Genomic DNA, 18,848 nt, shown 5'->3' with positions numbered 1-18,848 from the left:
CTGATTGTCTCGTTGAAACGCATTCACCAGTTTAAGAGTTTTTCTCAAAAAATGAAGACACTGACGACGGATTCCTTGATCTGCAAACGAGCGACTGCACACAGACTACGAAACTGGAGCTTGAATATTTGTTGATGTTTCGTCATTGCCACTTCACATTATGTATGCTAGGCTGTTTATCGCGATGGAGGTTGGATTTATGTGCATCGCGTTTCTGTAGACTTTGCTTGGCTGTCTGTTTGTTGGCTTTCTTATCTATATACAGTCTTGATGCTCTGCTGCAGATGTTGCTTGTTGCCTGTGCTATAGCAAGAGCGAGACGTTTGCCAGGACATCGTATTTCAGTGAGCAACTAATCAAACATTTTGGGTATCGATTACCCTTCTCGCGTTGCTTTACATTTTCTCGATCTGATTTTTTTGAAGCTGCTAATTTGGCATCCACAATTTTTGTATTACGTTACAATGTAACCTATACAACGACTCATTCACAACATTTTCACTTAATTTTCCGGAAACATATTTTTACGTTATTTAAAAAACAAGTTGCGTAATAATGCAAAGGGTGAGCGTTCTTGCACAAACCTCACTCATTAAGTTTGCCATCTACCAAGCAATCTCGTTTGCTCTTCGTCGTTGGAGGGATTTATTCTAGAAAATATCCAGACTTAATCTTAAACATAAAATATTTCATTTGTTTCAGTTATAGTCGAGATTTGTATTAATAAATATGACCGTGAAAACGAACGTTCAAAGACAATTATTACCTGATGGGTACGACACAATACCACACGACATCACTACGACACTGAAATAGTTTGGTGAATTCGCAGGCTTTCAAAGGTTTGTTGTTGGAGGAGGGGTCCGCAAACGGCGTCCATCATGGATTTATCCGTCCCCGCCTCAGTACGAAACAAACCTTGAAAGGCGGCCGAACTGAAAATGGGAAGGCAGAGGCGAGAAAAGGTGACGACTTTGACGTCCTTAGGCGATTGAGTTGCAAATAAAATAAAATTTTATTTAGATTTGTCTTAACAAATTTGTGTTCACCCTTGAAAAAAAAAAACACTGGGGTATAGGTTACAAATATTGTTACCATTCATCACAATCTTGGCTGCGATTCTTCTTAAAATGTCACCTCCCCCACACGTTGCATCCAACCCCTTACCTGTTGCCTTTCGTCGGCATTGAAAATGTGCATATCTTTTATTATTTTTGTTTTCTTACCAGTCGTGATGCAGTAAAGGTTCCAGAATGTGTAGTTCTTCTGTGCTGTGATCTAAAGGTGAGGCCCAGTTCCGTTTCGTTACGACAGGGAACTTTGCTCGTTACCCAACCGAACTTGCTTCGTTTCTAGCGTCATTGTTAATTTATTTCTGCTAATGGAATGTCTCCCTTGCAGTACGTGACACTCTCGGTGAGTTATGTAATCTTTATTGACTATAATTGCATTTATCCATAATCAAATTATATAAAAGCGGACAAGGGCAGTGGTTCATATATTTGGTTACATATTGCATTGTTGCATGCACATTAAAGAGTTAACAAAAGATGAAAATACGAAAAGTTTCTCTCAAATTTCATTTTCACGCAGGGATGCTTCGTTTTCTTCCACGTTCATCCTTTTTTTTACCTTGCCCCAATTTTTTGTTAATGTTCCACCATATCGTTTGATATCTGCATTGGATAGAAGATAATCGACCAATCGAATAGCTTCATTGCGGCCTTCATCATCCAAAAGGGTAAGCATGGTAGTGTATATATCCAGGCAGTTCTTGCGCAACGCGTAAACTATGGCGATGCTTAGATCATCTTTGTCCTTGTGCAACACCAACTTTTTCACGGCGTCCTTGCCCAGCTTCTCCGCTACGCATCTGAGGAAGACGCTTAAAGCATTTTCAACTCTAGATCTGAGTAGACTTGCGGTACCCCATGCACTACGTTTGGTGCTTCCATTCCAATGGCTGGCTGTGATAGTATCCATAAAGAGCGCTAATTGCTTTTCGTTTCCATAATCCAGGTAAAATTGCAAAATATTTATCGAATAATTCCGGCCCTGTTTACGCATTTTCGCTATCAATTTTTCCGTTGCGCTCGAAAAAAATATCTTTTGAACAATGTCAGGCCCGTTATCTTTCATGTAGATGTCCAGCAACTCTCGCAAATCTGCTGGTAGAAGATCTAACACGGCCCAGACGGTTCGAGTACCTTCCCAAAGCATCAGACGAACGAGGAAGGCGCCTTTACCAATATCGTGAAGCAAAAGTATTTTGATGGCTTCTGCGTCCAGTATCTTCGCCATATTTTCCACGAATGCTTCTCTGTTTTTATTACGCTCAGCTTCTCTGGTAAAAAGAGCGTTAGCGAAGGTATTCCAAATACTAAATTTCTTTTCTTGGATACAATAGACAGAGGTGGCGGAATTGGCAAATTCAGACAGTTGTTCTTTACTACCGTAAAGTAGGCAAAACCTTGTTACCGGGACCATATGGCGATAGCGACGTTGATGTTCGTTCCAGTCCATCGGTATTGCAGATAGGAATTTATCAAACATTTTTTGATGTTCGTTATTCGCTTGGCGTTCTTCTATCTGTTCTCGGGCCGCTGCAGGTAAAGCAGCTAACATGACGTCCAAGATTTGTGTGTAACCTCCTAACGCGATCCATTCGACCAGTTGACCGTTGTCGCAGAAGATGAGTTGTTCGACAGCCTGTGCACCCAATCTTCTCAAAACGCATTTGAAGGTACCTTCTAGATTATTTGCATAAAAGATGGCGTAATGGTCTTTGCACATGCCACGGACGAGCTTTGCCCATTTGCTATTCATTGTTAGAAAACATTCAAGCTCTTCGTTACTGAATTTGTCAAGAAGATTCGGTAATAAGGAGATGAAATCACCAGGCGTTTTTATTGCGGCATCTAAAAGACGTTTCATCCAGTTGACACGTCCTTCGGCAGAAATCGACTTGGAAAGAAATTGTGCATCGATGTGTTCCAGTGCGTTAAGGTTCCTCTCATCGTGGAAAATCAGTGTATTAAAAAACTCGAACCCAACAGGATCATCCTCAGTCATTGTCTTGGCCAGAATGTTTATCAAACGGGAGTGTTTAACAATTGCTGAACGCATGGATTTCACAAGGGTCAACTGTGATTCTGGTCCCATAATTTCTTTAACAGCCTTCATGATTAACTGTAACGTTTCAATTTTCCCACTTGTCATAGCATCCCAGAAAGCACCGTGAAGAAATCCATTTTTGCTGATTAATGCAGTCTGCAGCTCGTCATCAGGAAGAACCTCTTTCACAAATTGCAGCATTACACGAAACATTTCTTCTTGGCCGTAAACGGCTGCCAGGTAAGCTAACGTGTAAGGATTAGTTCCGTATCTGTACGTCATGTAATGAACAATTCCTTCGGCTGCTTTCTTTGTTTCCGGAACATTAGAAAGCAAATCTCGTGAGACTGTTTCGAGTATAACTTGAAGGTTTTTCGTTTCGCCTTGATAGGTCACGTTGTGCAACTCGGTCATCACGAGCGAATTTTTTTCCGGTAGCCACTTGCTTTTGGCATTTTGATGGTGATAATTGTAAACCCATTGTAAGCGATTGGGTGCTGAAACAAACATTTTCCACGGTAGTTGAATTAGGACGTTAGTTAGCTCCATTTCTCTTAAGGCATTTGCCAGTTTCTCAACTTCAGCTTGTTTGAAGACATCTTCATCTAACGTAAACGCCTCGTTCACAACTTGCACTAGTGCAACGTCACCAGCTGTACGTAACACTAGTTGGAAGAGGGGTTTCAAAAGACTCTTGTAACATTCGTGGTTGAGGAAAAAAATTAGCAGTTTGTGCCAGTTAGAAAACATGAAGCGGGGAAATTGTTTGCGCAGTCGTGTCATTTCATCTTGCACAATTTTCTGGTGTTTAATCATGAAGTCAAGTAATGGAGAAAAAAAAATCTTGTTTTCTTCCTGGCTTAGGCGAGACTCGTGCAATTTAAGATTTGGCGCATACTCATGTATTGCTTGTATCATAGGATAGATGTTATTTTCTTCTGATCCGTCATGCCAATCAATAAATCGTTGGAGTCCATCATGCTTCCGTTCATAAAAGAATGTTAGAAAATTAGGCCCGGATGAAGCCAGGAAAACGTCCAAGTCCGACTGTTTGAAAAGTGGTTTTATCAGCTTTAGAATCTCACTTTTATCAATAGTCAAATCTATAAATCGACTAAATAATTCAAATATATTGGCGTGGTATCTTTCGATAGCAACAGTCACAGCGTTTTCCTGGGAACCTTTTTCTATGAAGACACGATAAAAGTCGTTGGTGAGATGCGTGAAATTTTCGGGTAATTCGGATTTCGGCATCGGATCGGTTATAGTACGCCATTTTTCATGATTGACCATCTCGTGCAGCATGCAATCAATGAAGAGTTGAACACCTTGGTATTGCAAACCAACCAAGATTTCTGAACCGATCAACTCTCTGGTTGGTTTCTCATCCAGAAGCTTGTTGCGAAGATCCTCATCAAGACGAAATCCTCCGTACAGGTAATTGGCCATCAAGTACTCGGCGTAGGTTCGATGCAAAAATTGAAATTCACCTTTCCTGTTTAGCGTTAACAAGCCAAAACAAACGCTCCCTTCTTCTCGTTTCTTATATTGCTTTTCAATTGTGGCTGCAGACTCATTGGATTTACCCAAAAGACAATCAATGTGCGTCTGATCGGAGACGATTGTCTTTACAGCCAAGTCTCTTAGGTAAATCTCTAAACATTCCATGTGGTCTTCTAGTGAATTATGAAGAATGTGATTGTTCACTTGCTGCACTTTGGCTTTCTCTTGTCGATAAATTTCACGCTTTTTCTTGAACAGTCGCCCGTACAAGGTGTCCAGGTTTAAATTGGAGTCAAGATCTTTAAGAAGTGCATTTAATTTGCATCCGTTTTGAATGATGTCGTCAACTTGCGACTCGAAGCAGTCTGCGACAATGTGACACTGTAACGGGATTCCGATAAAAGATCTTTCGTTGCCTTTTAAGCTTTTTGACAAACGTTCAACGATGGATGTTGCAATGGATCTTACTTCTGCATCCGCATCCACTTTCAATTGCTTCTTCCAATATCCAGAAAGGTAATTGATTTGATCTTCTTGACTGAAATCTCTCAAGGTATAGGCAAGCTGGAACAATGAATCTTGGAGTTTTCTGTTCAAGTGTGGTCGGGTAGTTATGTAAAGTGCATTTAAATTCGTTAATCTGATTGCTTCAATCAAGGAAATGCATTTGTCCTGACACTGGATGGGGATCTCGTCAAATCCGTCCAGCATGACAACAATCCCATCTCCCGTCTGCAACTTGTGCCTCAGCAAAGACTGGGCAAAAGGACTTTCTCTCACGTTAGGTATATTTGCGATAAAAAATTTGATTGCTTCTACCTTCTGATCAACCTCATCCGAATTAAACTGACGCAGGGCTCCAATATGATCAACCAAATCCATTTTGATAATCCAGTTATCCGGTTTCTCGTTTCTCATTTTCCTGTAGTAATTTGACAACATGGTGGATTTTCCAGTCCCGGCAACATCTGATACAACGACTACCCGATTCTCCCATTCTTCTAAAGGTGTTAAGTCTTTTTCAGGGATTCTGTTATCCAGCCATGCAGAGTCAGTCGAATGACGTCTCTTCTCAAAAATTTTTTTTATTTTAAGCCATAATTCTTGTTTTTCTCGATCGTCTACGAACCATTCGATATTGTTTTCTACTGTGACCCTCAACTTTCCAAGCAGTTCGTCTTTGGTGCAATAGGTTTCATCCACTAGTTCGTAAAAAAACGTATCATCGAACGGTAAGATTATTTCTCTTTCGATGTAGAGTTCTTCGTCAAATGCTGGGACGAAATCATGTAAAGGAATGTTGACAACTTTCTTGCCCACTAGCAATTCCTCCATGGAATTATCGTCGATGACCTCTTCTCGGTTACCAATTTTAGTTAGTTTACGCACAGTTTGAACTGTTCCTTGAAACGAAACTTCTTTATCAAGTAATTTTTCCATGCAGTTGTCACTTAATTGTGTGAACTTGAGATCGTCTCGTGTTTCAACGACATCGTGACATAAAATGATCACTTTTTTATTTGTTAGTCGCGTTTGATTGTCCCCGATTAGGTTTTCGTAGTAACTGTCATGTTCCGCATGGCCGTCTTTGCAAACGACAACGAGAAGTTGATGTTCTAATTTAAATGCATCCTTGTTGCTCGCAGAAGTGGTTTTTAACCCTTTGGATGATGACATCAAGTAGCTATCGTCCCGTTTGAATTTTTCGAGTGTTTTCAGCGCTGCGCTTACTTTCACTGCAGTGCGTTTGGGAAACGCAGTTCTAATTCGCTCGATTTTGTTTGGTGAATCCAACAGCGTCTTCAACTTTTCTGTCATTTCATCAATTGCAACAGCATTGAATTCTATCGCTTCTTGCAGTTTCGTTTGGTAATTGATTGAAACAGACGTCATACGTAACGAAGTCAATTTTTGTTCGCCTTGATGTAATATCTCCTGTCCTTGTTTCGATGTCAAAAATTCAGATTTTTTCAGCTTGAACCAATCCAACATGTTTCTAAGAATAAAATCCGACTGGAAATCTGCTTTGTTCAGTTTGTAATATTCTCCGACTTCCTCAGTAAGTAAATTTCCCAAATGGACCTCGTTGGGCGTGTTGACGACAAAGACGAGTTTGTCGAAGAAACTGTTAATCTCGTTATCGGTTGCATTCCTTTTCAACTTTGTAGCAGGTTCTTCAACATTTACTTGTCGCAATTTTCCCCAAAAGGCGTGACCTGGATCAATTTCGATCTTGTAACGGGCAACTGGATGTCTTCTAAACTTGAACATTTCATCGTCAGTGTTGACAGTTATCAATTGAATTTCTTTCTTTAGGAGATTTTCCGAGTTGAAGCCAATGTTGGTGCATATAATGCAGTCCTGGATGTCATCCCCTCGTGATAGTATGCCGCAATACGAGCTGAAGTATTTCAACAGACTGAAATCGCCTTCTGTTTCGTTGAACAACTGCCCTGCCGTTATTTTAGTCGACTCGTCTTGTTTGTGTTTTGCCTGCAGGTATCTGTTAACTTGCCGTTTGCCACCATCGTCGACTTCATATTGGAAAATTATATCATCAAATTTACCTCCGATATCTTCCATTTCGGTGCCCAGTCGGAATGCGTGACCGGCCCGGATTCCTCGTATCAAGAAGAGCATCAAAAGTTTCAATTGAAAAATAACACCATGATTGGTTTTTCTCAATCCCTGGGCAACTTCCGTGGCCTCCTCTGGAACAGACGACGACGCGCCGGCCAACGGTGGAGTTTGAGTAGCGTTTGCAAGGTTTTTGCGAGTTTTCTTGACAGGTGTGCCACGCCCTGAATCTTTGTTTAATTTATCTCTTTTATTCGTCATTTTCAGGTGGTATTCAATGACCCAAACTTTTCACTTAAGGTTTCACTCTACTTTTCTTTCTGTCTCAAACCGCGATGTTTTTCTTTTACACCAATTCAAAAGTTTTCTCTTAAAAAACGAAGGTTCAATTACCGAACTGTTGTCCCTTAAAACAAAAAAACGACTGTCCTGCTTGTGAAACTTGAGCTTCAATTTCTGCTAGTGTTGGTCGTCATGGTCAGTGCACGGGCTGCGACTTATCCGTTTAGTCCTAGATAAAATCACGTGCCTTGCACTGATTAGAGTAGACTTTGCCTGACTGAACCGATAAAACTGTTATCACGAAATGTAAAAAAAAAATTTTATTAGGTCTTTTTTCGTCAGTATCAAATTTAATTAAAAAATTTTCAGTTGTTTTCCCTATACGTTTCCCTTTTAAGATTCTGATTGTCTCGTTGAAACGCATTCACCAGTTTATGAGTTTTTCTCAAAAAATGAAGGCACTCTCGACGGAATCCTTGATCTTCAAACGAGTGACTGCACACGGACTACGAAGCTGGAGCTTGAATATTTGTTGATGCTTCGTCATTGCCACTTCACATTATGTATGCTAGGCTGTTTATCGCGATGGAGGTAGGATTTATGTGCATCGCGTTTCTGTAGACTTTGCTTGGCTGTCTGTTTGTTGGCTTTCTTATCGATATACAGTCTTGATGCTCTGCTGCAGATTTTGCTTGTTGCCTGTGCTATAGCAAGAGCGAGACGTTTGCCAGGACATCGTATTTCATTGAGCAACTAATCAAACATTTTGGGTATCGATTACCCTACTCGCGTTGCTTTACATGTTCTTGATCTAATGTTTGTGAGGATTTTCATTCTGTTTAGCCACTTTTGCCATTTGGAAATAACAGTTTAACAACCCTGGAAAAGGGTTTGAAAGGATACCTATCTAAGAGGAGAGGTCCGCAAATGTCATGGCAAATTTGACTGTCCCCGCCTCTGGTTTTAACGAACCATAAAAGGCGGTCAGATTTTAAGGGAAGACGAACGCGTAAACTTGTGAGAAAAGGACAACAACCTGGATGACGAAGCCAAGGTAATCTAGCTGTGAATAAAATTCAGTGGACGAATAGTTGAACAGATTTTGATTCTTCATTAGAAAATAAGATGTTCAGTATAAGCTGTGATGCAAACGACTGAGAATAAAATAAAACATTGTGGATTGTAGACACGTACTAGCACCAGTCAACACCTCCTGAAAAAATAAAGCTGGTAAATAGGTTTTAAAATTTTATTAGACCTACCTCTCCCTTACGATTATGGCTGCGCCCCCAGAAAGGTAACCACTCCCCCACGTTGCCATAACCCCTACCTGTTCACCGTATCGACTTGTTCAGGAAATGACCTAGTCTTTTTCCAGTCAGTCGCGTTTCGTCAACGGTTCTAGATGGCATCTAATTTTGTACAGTGAAGCCAGTGAACATTGTTAGTTACTCGCCTTACCTGTTTGCCTTGGCTGTTATTAATTTTCTGCCTGTTTTTTCGCTCACTACCACGTCCCATTGTCGCCTTTACAGCGCATACCTGTTCCGGTAAGTCAAATCGTCTGTTGGTGAATCAACTAATTGCCTTTATTGGAGATCATATCGGTAGAGAAGAGTATCGTTCATAATTGCATCACTGATCCAACTTTAAAAGTGAAAAAAAAAGAAAAATGAAGTAAAAACAAAGACGAACTAAAAAATTTCATAGTTTTATTTTTTGAAAATTTGTTTACATTTGTCTTCACTTAGCGACCGCCTATTTGTTTCCAAATAACGTTCGACTAGCTGCCCCACCATTCGAACTGGGCAAATTGACATCGGTAATAGTTAATTGCATCATGACGTCCAAGAAAGCGACAGGCAAATAAGAAATAATCTCAACTTGGTCTTTTAGGTCTAGTAGAGAAATATACGTTCGTTACTAGAACTGCGACGACGGGGGCGCTGTCCCAGTTTCTTGTAGACGCGTTGGAGGAAATCGTCGATCTTGTCGGCACTCGTCTTGTCCCGTAAGCATGCTATTCGCCATTCTATGTTTTTTCGTAAAGTGTTTTGTTCCCTGTGCGTGACCGTGATGAGTGCAATGAACTTCGATAAATGGTCCGTGCATGCGTAGGCCAAGAAGAAATTCAATGGATTCATGTTGTAGTCAAGCATTTTTGAAATTAGCGCTCGATTCGGGAAAAACACGCTTTGTATGATGACGTGCGAATCGGCCGCCAGGTGATTGTTAAACTCCTCCCGAGTCATTAATGAAAAACGATCTAATATGGACCAGGCGAACTCTTCTCCCCCCAAAAACGCCACGTAAACAATGAAGGTGCCTTCACCTACGTTATGCAGCAGAAGTTTTCTCAAATCATTTGTGTCCAATTTGTTCAAGAAAAGTTCCGTCAGTTCTTGAAATTCCGATTCACAGTTTAATCGGTTTTCACCAATGTCGCTAAAGAGGTTACTCCAACGACTAATCGTCTTTCCTCCAATTTCGTGCACGACCGTGATGGTATCGACTAATTGCGATAATTGTTCACCAGTGCCATTTTCCAGGCAATATTTTAATGTCTTTATTTGATTGGAATAATTGTATGTGTACTTGGACAGTGCGAGTTTTGTAGACAAAATCTCCAACACCATTTGAGGTCCGTTGTCTTCCAGTTGTTTCTTGACCGCCTCTTGATTCACACTGGACAGAGATGCGAGCATTGTGTTAAACATTGAAGTGTGTCCGTAAAATGCGACCCAAGCGATGACTTTCCGATCGTCACTGAGAATCAGCTCTTCGACGGCTCTTTCGCCCAACTGTTTCGAAATGCAATCGAAAATTTGTTTTAGCTTGGGAAGACAGTCATTTGTGCCGTAATTTGGTCGACTTATTATTTCCGCCCATATGCTGGATGGGCTTGTTCGCTTGTCGTTTGTTGAAGTAATTGATTTCACGAAACAGCTGAACTCTTCGTTAGTGTTCAAGACGATGACAATGTTATATAGCATGTCGTAGATAGACCATATGAAGGTGCCTACAATGAGATCAAATAAGCGATTGATCCATTTGTCAATCCCTATGGCAGATATCGATCCACGAATAAATGATTGATCCAAGTACCTAATTAAGGTGATGTTGTTGTCGAAGAAGATCAACTCGTTTAAATGTTCGTATCCTTGAGGATCGTCTTCGACAAAAATGTTGGCTACATGATTTAACAGTTGAATTTCGATTACTGTTGTGAAGTCAAATTTTTTTTGAATTATGAAGGATTTTTTCGCTAAATCGAGTAGGTACTCGTTTCCTATGATTTTCTTGACAGCCTTCAAGATGGACAGGTACATTTCATTTTTTTTGTATTTCATAGCGTCGTCATAAGCATTGTCAAGGAACTTGCCACTGTGGTTTAGTGCGGCATGGAACGCGTCGCGGGAAAGGCCTTTTTTTAAACAATTGAGCATGTTGCATAAGATCGGCTCGTGATTGCAAGCTGCCGCCAGGTAAATGAGCGTGAAAGGCGCTTCTCCTCTTTTTGTCAGACATCCAATTAATTTCTCTGCCTCCTCTTTCTTTTTAGGATCACTAGAAGTAAGATTTTGATTCACCATAGCCAGTAAACTTTCGATGGCTTTCTCATCGCCGCGAAAGATGTTAAGATGCAATTGAGTCAGATTGTACGGGTCGGTTCCTGGCTGCTGGTCCAGCATGTTTGTAGCAGATTCGTAACGACTGTAAACTTTATGCAAAACTGCAGGCGACATTTGGAGAATAAAACGTGATACTTCAGGTGCCAAAGGTTGATTGGTGCTGCCATCTGACGGACAGCAATCCAATAAAACATTTGAAACTGTTTCCATGTCAGACTGCTGGGGCATAGTATCCTTCGTTTCAAAGGCCAACCGTAGGATATCAGATAGCAGTTGACCATCGCACGTTCGTGAAAGAAGCTTCAAAAGTGGTCGCAAAAGAAAGGTAAAATTATCGTCACGAACGAACAACTTCAGCATCCCCTGCCAATGATCCGCCATGGCTGCTAGTGGATGATTGGCTATCATAGCTGGTACTTGGATGACGGAATAGAGTCTCGCACGGGCAACTTCTTCCATGACGTCTTTCAGGGTGTCTTCGTACTTGGTCATGAAATCCAGCAATCGGCGAAAAATGTTCTTTTGTTCTTGCTGATTTAGACGAGTGTTTTGCAGTGTATGATGAGGCAAATGATTGCAAAATTGTTTCGTGATGTAAAGGATGTCGGTCTTTTCTGCTGTTGCGTCGTCGTACCAGTCGACAAATTGAAGGAAACCGGCGCAGTTTCGTCTATAATAAAAGCCTAGTAGAAAATCTTCGCGATTCTCTTTGCATATGGCGTGCACCATTTTTCGAACTTTGCTTTTTTCAAGTATCACATCCATGCAACAAGTTAAAAATGTAAATATATTCATGTATTCTTTACGAACAGCTAGACTGAAGCAGTTACGCCATGGTTTTTGGACGGATGAATCATAGCAGTCATTTGTGAAATTCTTCAAATGAACCGGTATTTCGTAGTTTTCGTTTCTGTTGATTGTGTCACGCCACTTTTCACCTTTAAGAATTTCAATGAGCATGAAATCGAAAAACAATTGAACACCTCCGTACTCTTCATCAGCCAAAAATTGAAAACTGATCAGCTGTCTCACAGGTTTTTTATCCAGCAGCTTGTTGCGAAGCTTATCATCAAGACGAAATCCTCCGTACAGGTAATTGGCCATCAAGTACTCGGCGTAGGTTCGATGCAAAAATTGAAATTCACCTTTCCTGTTTAGCGTTAACAAGCCAAAACAAACGCTCCCTTCTTCTCGTTTCTTATGTTGCTGTTCGATTGTGGCTGCAGACTCATTGGATTTACCCAAAAGACAATCAATGTGCGTCTGATCGGAGACGATTGTCTTTACAGCCAAGTCTCTTAGGTAAATCTCTAAACATTCCATGTGGTCTTCTAGAGAATTATGAAGGATGTGATTGTCCACTTGCTGCACTTTGGCTTTCTCTTGTCGATAAATTTCACGCTTTTTCTTGAACAGTCGCTCGTACAAGGTGTCCAGGTTTAAATTGGAGTCGAGATCTTTGAGAAGTGCTTCTAAATCGCATCCGTTTTGAATGATGTCGTAAACTTGCGACTCGAAGCAGTCTGCGACAATGTGACACTGTAAGGGGATTCCGATAAAAGATCTTTCGTTGCCTTTTAAGCTTTTCGACAAACGATCAACGATGGATGTTGCAATGGACCTTACTTCTGCATCCGCATTCACTTTCAATTGCTTCTTCCAATATCCAGAAAGGTAATTGATTTGATCTTCTTGATTGAAATCTCTCAAGGTGTAGGCAAGCTGGAACAATGAATCTTGGAGTTTTCCGTTCACGTGTGGTCGGGTAGTTATGTAAAGTGCATTTAAATTCGTTAATCTGATTGCTTTTATCAAGGAAATGCATTTTTCCTGACACTGGATGTCGATCTCGTCAAATCCGTCCAGCATGACAACAATCCCATCTCCCGTCTGCAACTTGTGCCTCAGCAAAGACTGGGCAAAAGGACTTTCTCCCACGTTAGGTATATTTGCGATAAAAAATTGTATTGCTTCTACCTGCTGATCAACCTCGTCCGGATTAAACTGACGCAGGGCTCCAATATGATCAACCAAATCCATTTTGATAATCCAGTTATCCGGTTTCTCGTTTCTCATTTTCCTGTAGTAATTCGACAACATGGTGGATTTTCCAGTCCCGGCAACATCCGATACAACGACTACCCGATTTTCCCACTCTTCTAGGGGCGTCAATTGTTTTTCGGGGATTCTGTTGACCAGCCATGCAGAGTCATTTGATTGATGTCTCCTCTCAAAAATTTTTTTTATTTTATTCCATAATTCTTTTTTTTCTCTGTCGTCGACGAACCATACGATGTTGTTTCCCACTGTGACCTTCAACTTTCCAAGCAGTTCGTCTTTGGTGCAATGGGTTTCATCCACTAGTTCGTCAAAAAACGTATCATCGAACGGTAAGATAATTTCTCTTTCGATGTAGAGTTCTTCGTCAAATGCTGGGACGAAATCATGTAAAGGAATGTTGACAACTTTCTTGCCCACTAGCAATTCCTCCATGGAATTATCGTCGATGACCTCTTCTCGGTTACCATTACCAGTTAGATCACGCACAGTTTGAACTGTTCCTTGAAACGAAACTACTTTATCAAGTAATTTTTCCATACAGTTGTCACTTAATTGTGTGAACTTGAGGTCGTCTCGTGTTTCAACGCCATCGTGACATAAAATGATAATTTTTTTATTTGCTAGTCGCGTTTGATTGTCCCCGATTAGATTTTCGTAGTAACTGTCATGTTCCGCATGGCCGTCTTTGCAAACGACAACGAGAAGTTGATGACAAGTTCCTAATTTAAATGCATCTTTGACGCTTGCAGAAGTTGTTTTTAACCCTTTGGATGATGACATCAAGTAGCTATCATCGCGTTTGAATTTTTCGAGTGTTTTCAGCGCTGCGCTTACTTTAACTGCAGTGCGTTTGGGAAACGCAGTTCTAATTCGCTCAATTTTGTTTGGTGAATCCAACAGCGTCTTCAACATTTCTGTCATTTCATCAATTGCAACAGCATTGAATTCTATCGCTTCTTGCAGTTTCGTTTGGTAATTGATTGAAACAGACGTCATACGTAACGACGTCAATTTTTGTTCGCCTTGATGTAATATCTCCTGTCCTTGTTTCGATGTCAAAAATTCAGATTTTTTCAGCTTGAACCAATCCAACATGTTTCTAAGAATGAAATCCGACTGGAAATCTGCTTCGTTCAGTTCGTAATATTCTCCGACTTCTTCAGTAAGTAAATTTCCCAAGGTGACCTCGTTGGGCGTGTTGACGACAAAGACGAGTTTGTCGAAAAAACTGTTAATCTCGTTATCGGTTGCATTCCTTTTTAATTTTGTAGCAGGTTCTGCAACATTTATTTGTCGCAATTTCCCCCAAAAGGCATGACCTGGATCGATTTGGATCTTGTAACGGGCAACTGGGTGTCCTGTAAACTGGAATATTTCATCGGCAGTGTTGACAGTTATCAATTGAATTCCTTTACTTTGGATATCCGAGTTGAAGCCAATGTTGGTGCATATAATGCAGTCCTGGATGTCATCCCCTCGTGATAGTATGCCGCAATACGAGCTGAAGTATTTCAACAGACTGAAATCGCCTTCTGTTTCGTTGAACAACTGCCCTGCCGTTATTTTAGTCGACTCGTTTTGTTTGTGTTTTGCCTGCAGGTATCTGTTAACTTGCCGTTTGCCACCATCGTCGACTTCATATTGGAAAATTATATCATCAAATTTACCTCCGATATCTTCCATTTCGGTGCCCAGTCGGAATGCGTGACCGGCCCGGATTCCTCGTATCAAGAAGAGCATCAAAAGTTTCAATTGAAAAATAACACCATGATTGGTTTTTCTCAATCCCTGAGCAACTTCCATGGCCTCCTTTGGAACAGACGACGACGCGCCGGCCAACGGTGGAGTTGGAGCAGCGTTTGCGAGGTTTTTGCGAGTTTTCTTGGCAGGTGAGCCACGCCCTGCATCTTTGTTTAAATTACCTCTTTTATTCGTCATTTTCAGGTGGTATTCAATGACCAAAACTTTTCACTTAAGTTTTCACTCTACTTTTCTTTCTGTCTCAAACCGCGATGTTTTTCTTTTACACCAATTCAAAAGTTTTCTCTTAAAAAACGAAGGTTCAATTACCGAACTGTTGTCCCTTAAAATAAAAAACAACTGTCCTGATTGTGAAGTTTGAGCTGCAATTTCTACTAGTTTTGGTCGTCATGGCCAGTGCACGGGCTGTGTCTTATCCGTTTAGTCCTAGATAAAATCACCTAACTTGCACTGATTAGACTTTGCCTGACAAAACCGATTAAACTCTTTTATCACGAAATGTCCAACATCTTTTACCAGCTCTTTTTTTCGTCAGTTTTAAATGGCCTTTAATTACCAATATTCAGTTTTTCTCCCTCTACGTTTCCCTTTTAAGATTCTGATTGTCTCGTTGAAACGCATTCACCAGTTTAGGAGTTTTTTCTCAGAAAATGAAGGCACTGACGACGGAACACTTGTTCTGCAACGAACGACTGCACACAGACTACGAAGCTGAAGCTTGAGTATTTGTTTATTCTTCATCATTTCACAGGATGTGGATTGTTTATCGCTATGGAGGTTGGACTTATGTGCATCGGTCTTTCATATAGACTTGGCTGACTGTTTTGGCTTTCTTATCGATATAGTGCCCATGCTTTGCTGTAGATTGTGCTTGTTGCCTGCGGTGTTGCAACATCGAGACGTTTTTCAGGGCGTTGTATTTCTGTGAGGAACCAATCAAACATTTGTGCGTGTCGATTATCCTTCTAGTGTTGCGTTATACATGTTCTCCATCTGATATTTGTGAGGCTGCTAATTTGCCATACGCAGTTTCCGTATAACGTTACAATCTAACCGATTCGACGATTCTTTGAGACAGCATGTTCACTCAATTATCCTGAAATGCAATTTTACGTTATTTAAAAAACAAGTTGCGTAATAATCTAAAGGGTGGGCGTTCTTGTACAAGCCACGGGCAAGATTTGCCCGTTTACCAAGCACTCTCGTTTGCTCTTTGCGATTGAAGTGACTATGTTTGGATCCAAGCTCTTCGTGATTAAATTTTACTAGTAAGTTAAGTTAGCTGGAATTTTGATTTTAGTGTTGAATAGGCGATTCATTGTCGTGCCCGGCATCAAGATGTTGCAGTGCGTAGTGGAAGAGCGACTCGTTCAGATATAAAAATTCATCAAGGTCACGTCTCAGTCATATAATATTTATCAATCGGACATCTTAGAAGCAATTCCTAGTCGCCTGAACATCGCAAAGTTAAATTAGCTGACTCCCCTTATTGTGTCCTATATTTTCATGTATCTAAAATCAAATTAGACAAAAGCATTGTTGTGTCTACATTTTTTAACATTTTTCACCTAAAGCCATTTATGTTCTATAATCACTTCGTCCATTCCGGTATTTGCTATATAGGGCTGTTGTAGAATTGTCCAGCATTGCCTGTCCTCGTTAGCCTTCGGCTGTTTTGTCCCATCGTTCCCTAACCCTTGACTTGTAGAATTGTCCAGCATTGCCTGTCTTTGTTAGCCTTCGGCTGTTTTGTCCCATCGTTCCCTAACCCTTGACTGTAGGCGACCCTCTCCCCCTTTGCCCTCTCGAGAGAAGAAGAACGAGAAAAGCAGAGAGTAACATGGGTGCTTGTGGAATGGACGTTGATTTTGGCTCGGGCCTAAATACAGAACCTTAATTCGGCTTTCGGTGTTTTATTTCGACTTTTCCGCAACAGGGCGGGCGCTATGGTCGCCACAGAACGTTGTAAACGAATTGTTTAAATACTTGTTGGACGTCCAGAGACCGAATCGCTCTGTGTTTGATCAACTGTCAAAAAGCTGCAGTACCTAAATTGAAAATTACTTTTCCTCTATCGTCCTGTAGCGCACGTTTGTTGTCACTTGCAACACCTGTTCATTCTCATTCAACTCAATCGGCTATGCAGAATCGCAAATGGATATTAACCAGGACTTGGTTGCTATTGAGCGCATTTATAAAGCAGCTATCAACACCCCTGTTTATTATCTGTCTACCAACTTAGCTCGTCATTGGTTCTGTAAGGTAATAAGCTTCAAAAACCCTTACATTTGTTTTTTTTTAAGACATTTTGTTTCAGGAAAATGATGGCGATTTTAACTTTTGTGGCCGCAGTTTTACTCGTCCTAGCGGGTGTTAGCCAAGCACAGAATTCCTACTGTCGCATCACTACTTGCCGTGTGCCGGGCACAGAAAACACTCTCTGCAAGTTTTCGGTAACGTGCTATTCAGAAAATAATAATTGTTAATCAACATTTTCTATAATAAAAAAGCGATTTTGTCGTCATTCGAATTAGAATACTAGTTGGGGAGCGGCTTGCCAACCGGCATATCCAACAAAATCTACCATAAGCGCAGCAGAAATCACCATTATCTTGAACGTGCATAACAGTTACAGACGTCAGGTAGCAAAGGGACTCGAGGCTCGCGGGGCTCCAGGTCCTCAACCACCAGCTTCCAACATGAGACAATTGGTAATTTCAAAATACGAATTTAGCTCTGAATGTCATTTATCATTCGTCATGGATGCCATATTTTTTCCCGATAGAAATGGGACAATGAGCTCGCCGTCATGGCTCAAACACACGCCCAACAATGTGTCTACAAGCACGACTCTTGCAGAAATGTTGGTAAGCATCACGACGCTTGTGAAATGGTTGAAAACAAAACGGACAAATGATCAGGTCAGCCATTTTCCAAAACTTGTTTAGCACGCTTCGTTGTTGGACAAAATAATTACATTTCCGGATCTTCCATCGACAATTTGGCAACTTCCGACTGGAAAACGGCGATCAAGGCCTGGTACGATGAAGTGCTTTACATGAAAAGCGCTTACGTTAGGAATTTCCCGTAAGTAAAATGACAAATTATGTGTTTCAAAGTGATGACTATAAGCGTTTTTGTTGTACAGGTTGCGTCCGAATCCACCGATACCAAACCCACCAGGTGCTATTGGTCACTACACGCAAGTTGTATGGGCTAACACCTACACCGTAGGCTGCGGAGTCGCCTACTATAAATCTACGGCCGTAAGAGAATAAGCGAAATATCAATAACAATTTTCGTTGTCATTTTAAATAAATTCTTTTTGTTATTATCGGTTTCAGCTTTTTGGGCCAAAGCTTCCCTACAATAAATTTTACGTCTGCAATTATGGGCCAGCGGGAAATTTTATCAATGGACCCGTCTATGCCCAAGGATCGGCTGGATCCGCCTGCCCTGCAGGGACGAAAAACAATGATGGCTTATGCGCTTGAGCTGAAAAGCTCCTGCTTTTTTTCGGTCTGGTTAATTTGATATTAATGAATGTATTCTATTTGTATCAAGACCGGTCACTGAAATTTCGATGTGAAAGGAAACAGTACACGAATAAGAATTGGCTTAGCACGGAGTTGTAATTGGCTTGGCGTTTCGTCTAGTTCATAGGAAAATGGAGCATAAAATCCATCAAAAAAGAAAATTACTTCGTGAGTTCGCATAATAGTTTATTATTAGGGTTTATTTTCCCACATACGATTGGCATCGAACTGTCAGCGTTATAAAACCTCAAGAGAATCACAACAGCCTTTCCTTTCCAACATTGCGAATCATTGCCCTGGTTAAATCACAAAATTAAATGGCACTCTTCCAATCGTAGACAATTTGAAAATCTTGCCTCAGTTTTAAATTGAGCATCTCTAT

The 18,848-nt window shown here is 40.8% G+C and overlaps 3 protein-coding genes across 4 annotated transcripts; 1 reads left to right on the top strand and 2 right to left on the bottom strand.

The window, feature by feature from the left end:
- Positions 1–702: 702 nt before the first annotated feature.
- LOC116920771 lies at positions 703–7,463 on the bottom strand. Its single transcript, XM_032926883.2, has one exon. It carries the CDS (start codon positions 7,453–7,455, stop codon positions 1,573–1,575), a length of 5,883 nt encoding a protein of 1,960 aa, XP_032782774.2. The 5' UTR covers positions 7,456–7,463; the 3' UTR covers positions 703–1,572.
- Positions 7,464–9,171: 1,708 nt separating this feature from the next.
- On the bottom strand, positions 9,172–15,736 carry LOC123466383. The gene has a single exon (XM_045172425.1). It carries the CDS (start codon positions 15,105–15,107, stop codon positions 9,375–9,377), a length of 5,733 nt encoding a protein of 1,910 aa, XP_045028360.1. The 5' UTR covers positions 15,108–15,736; the 3' UTR covers positions 9,172–9,374.
- A 121-nt stretch (positions 15,737–15,857) lies between these two features.
- Positions 15,858–18,551, top strand: LOC116920776 (venom allergen 3 homolog). Of its 2 annotated transcripts, XM_045172441.1 has the most exons (8): positions 15,863–16,198; positions 17,016–17,192; positions 17,248–17,383; positions 17,465–17,641; positions 17,716–17,797; positions 17,879–18,017; positions 18,079–18,196; positions 18,275–18,551. In XM_045172441.1, exons 3-8 carry the CDS (start codon positions 17,252–17,254, stop codon positions 18,422–18,424), a joined length of 798 nt encoding a protein of 265 aa, XP_045028376.1. In that variant the 5' UTR covers positions 15,863–16,198; positions 17,016–17,192; positions 17,248–17,251; the 3' UTR covers positions 18,425–18,551. The 2 variants fall into 2 exon arrangements, with proteins under 2 accessions (XP_032782780.2, XP_045028376.1); XM_032926889.2 differs by having other exon boundaries at positions 15,858–17,187.
- Positions 18,552–18,848: the final 297 nt, after the last annotated feature.

Source organism: Daphnia magna, linkage group LG4 (genome assembly GCF_020631705.1).
Source record: "Daphnia magna isolate NIES linkage group LG4, ASM2063170v1.1, whole genome shotgun sequence".
Classification (NCBI taxonomy): Eukaryota; Metazoa; Arthropoda; class Branchiopoda; order Diplostraca; family Daphniidae; genus Daphnia; species Daphnia magna.
The sequence above is the reverse complement of the archived record's forward strand: the minus strand, read 5'-3'. Positions and strand labels throughout refer to the sequence as shown.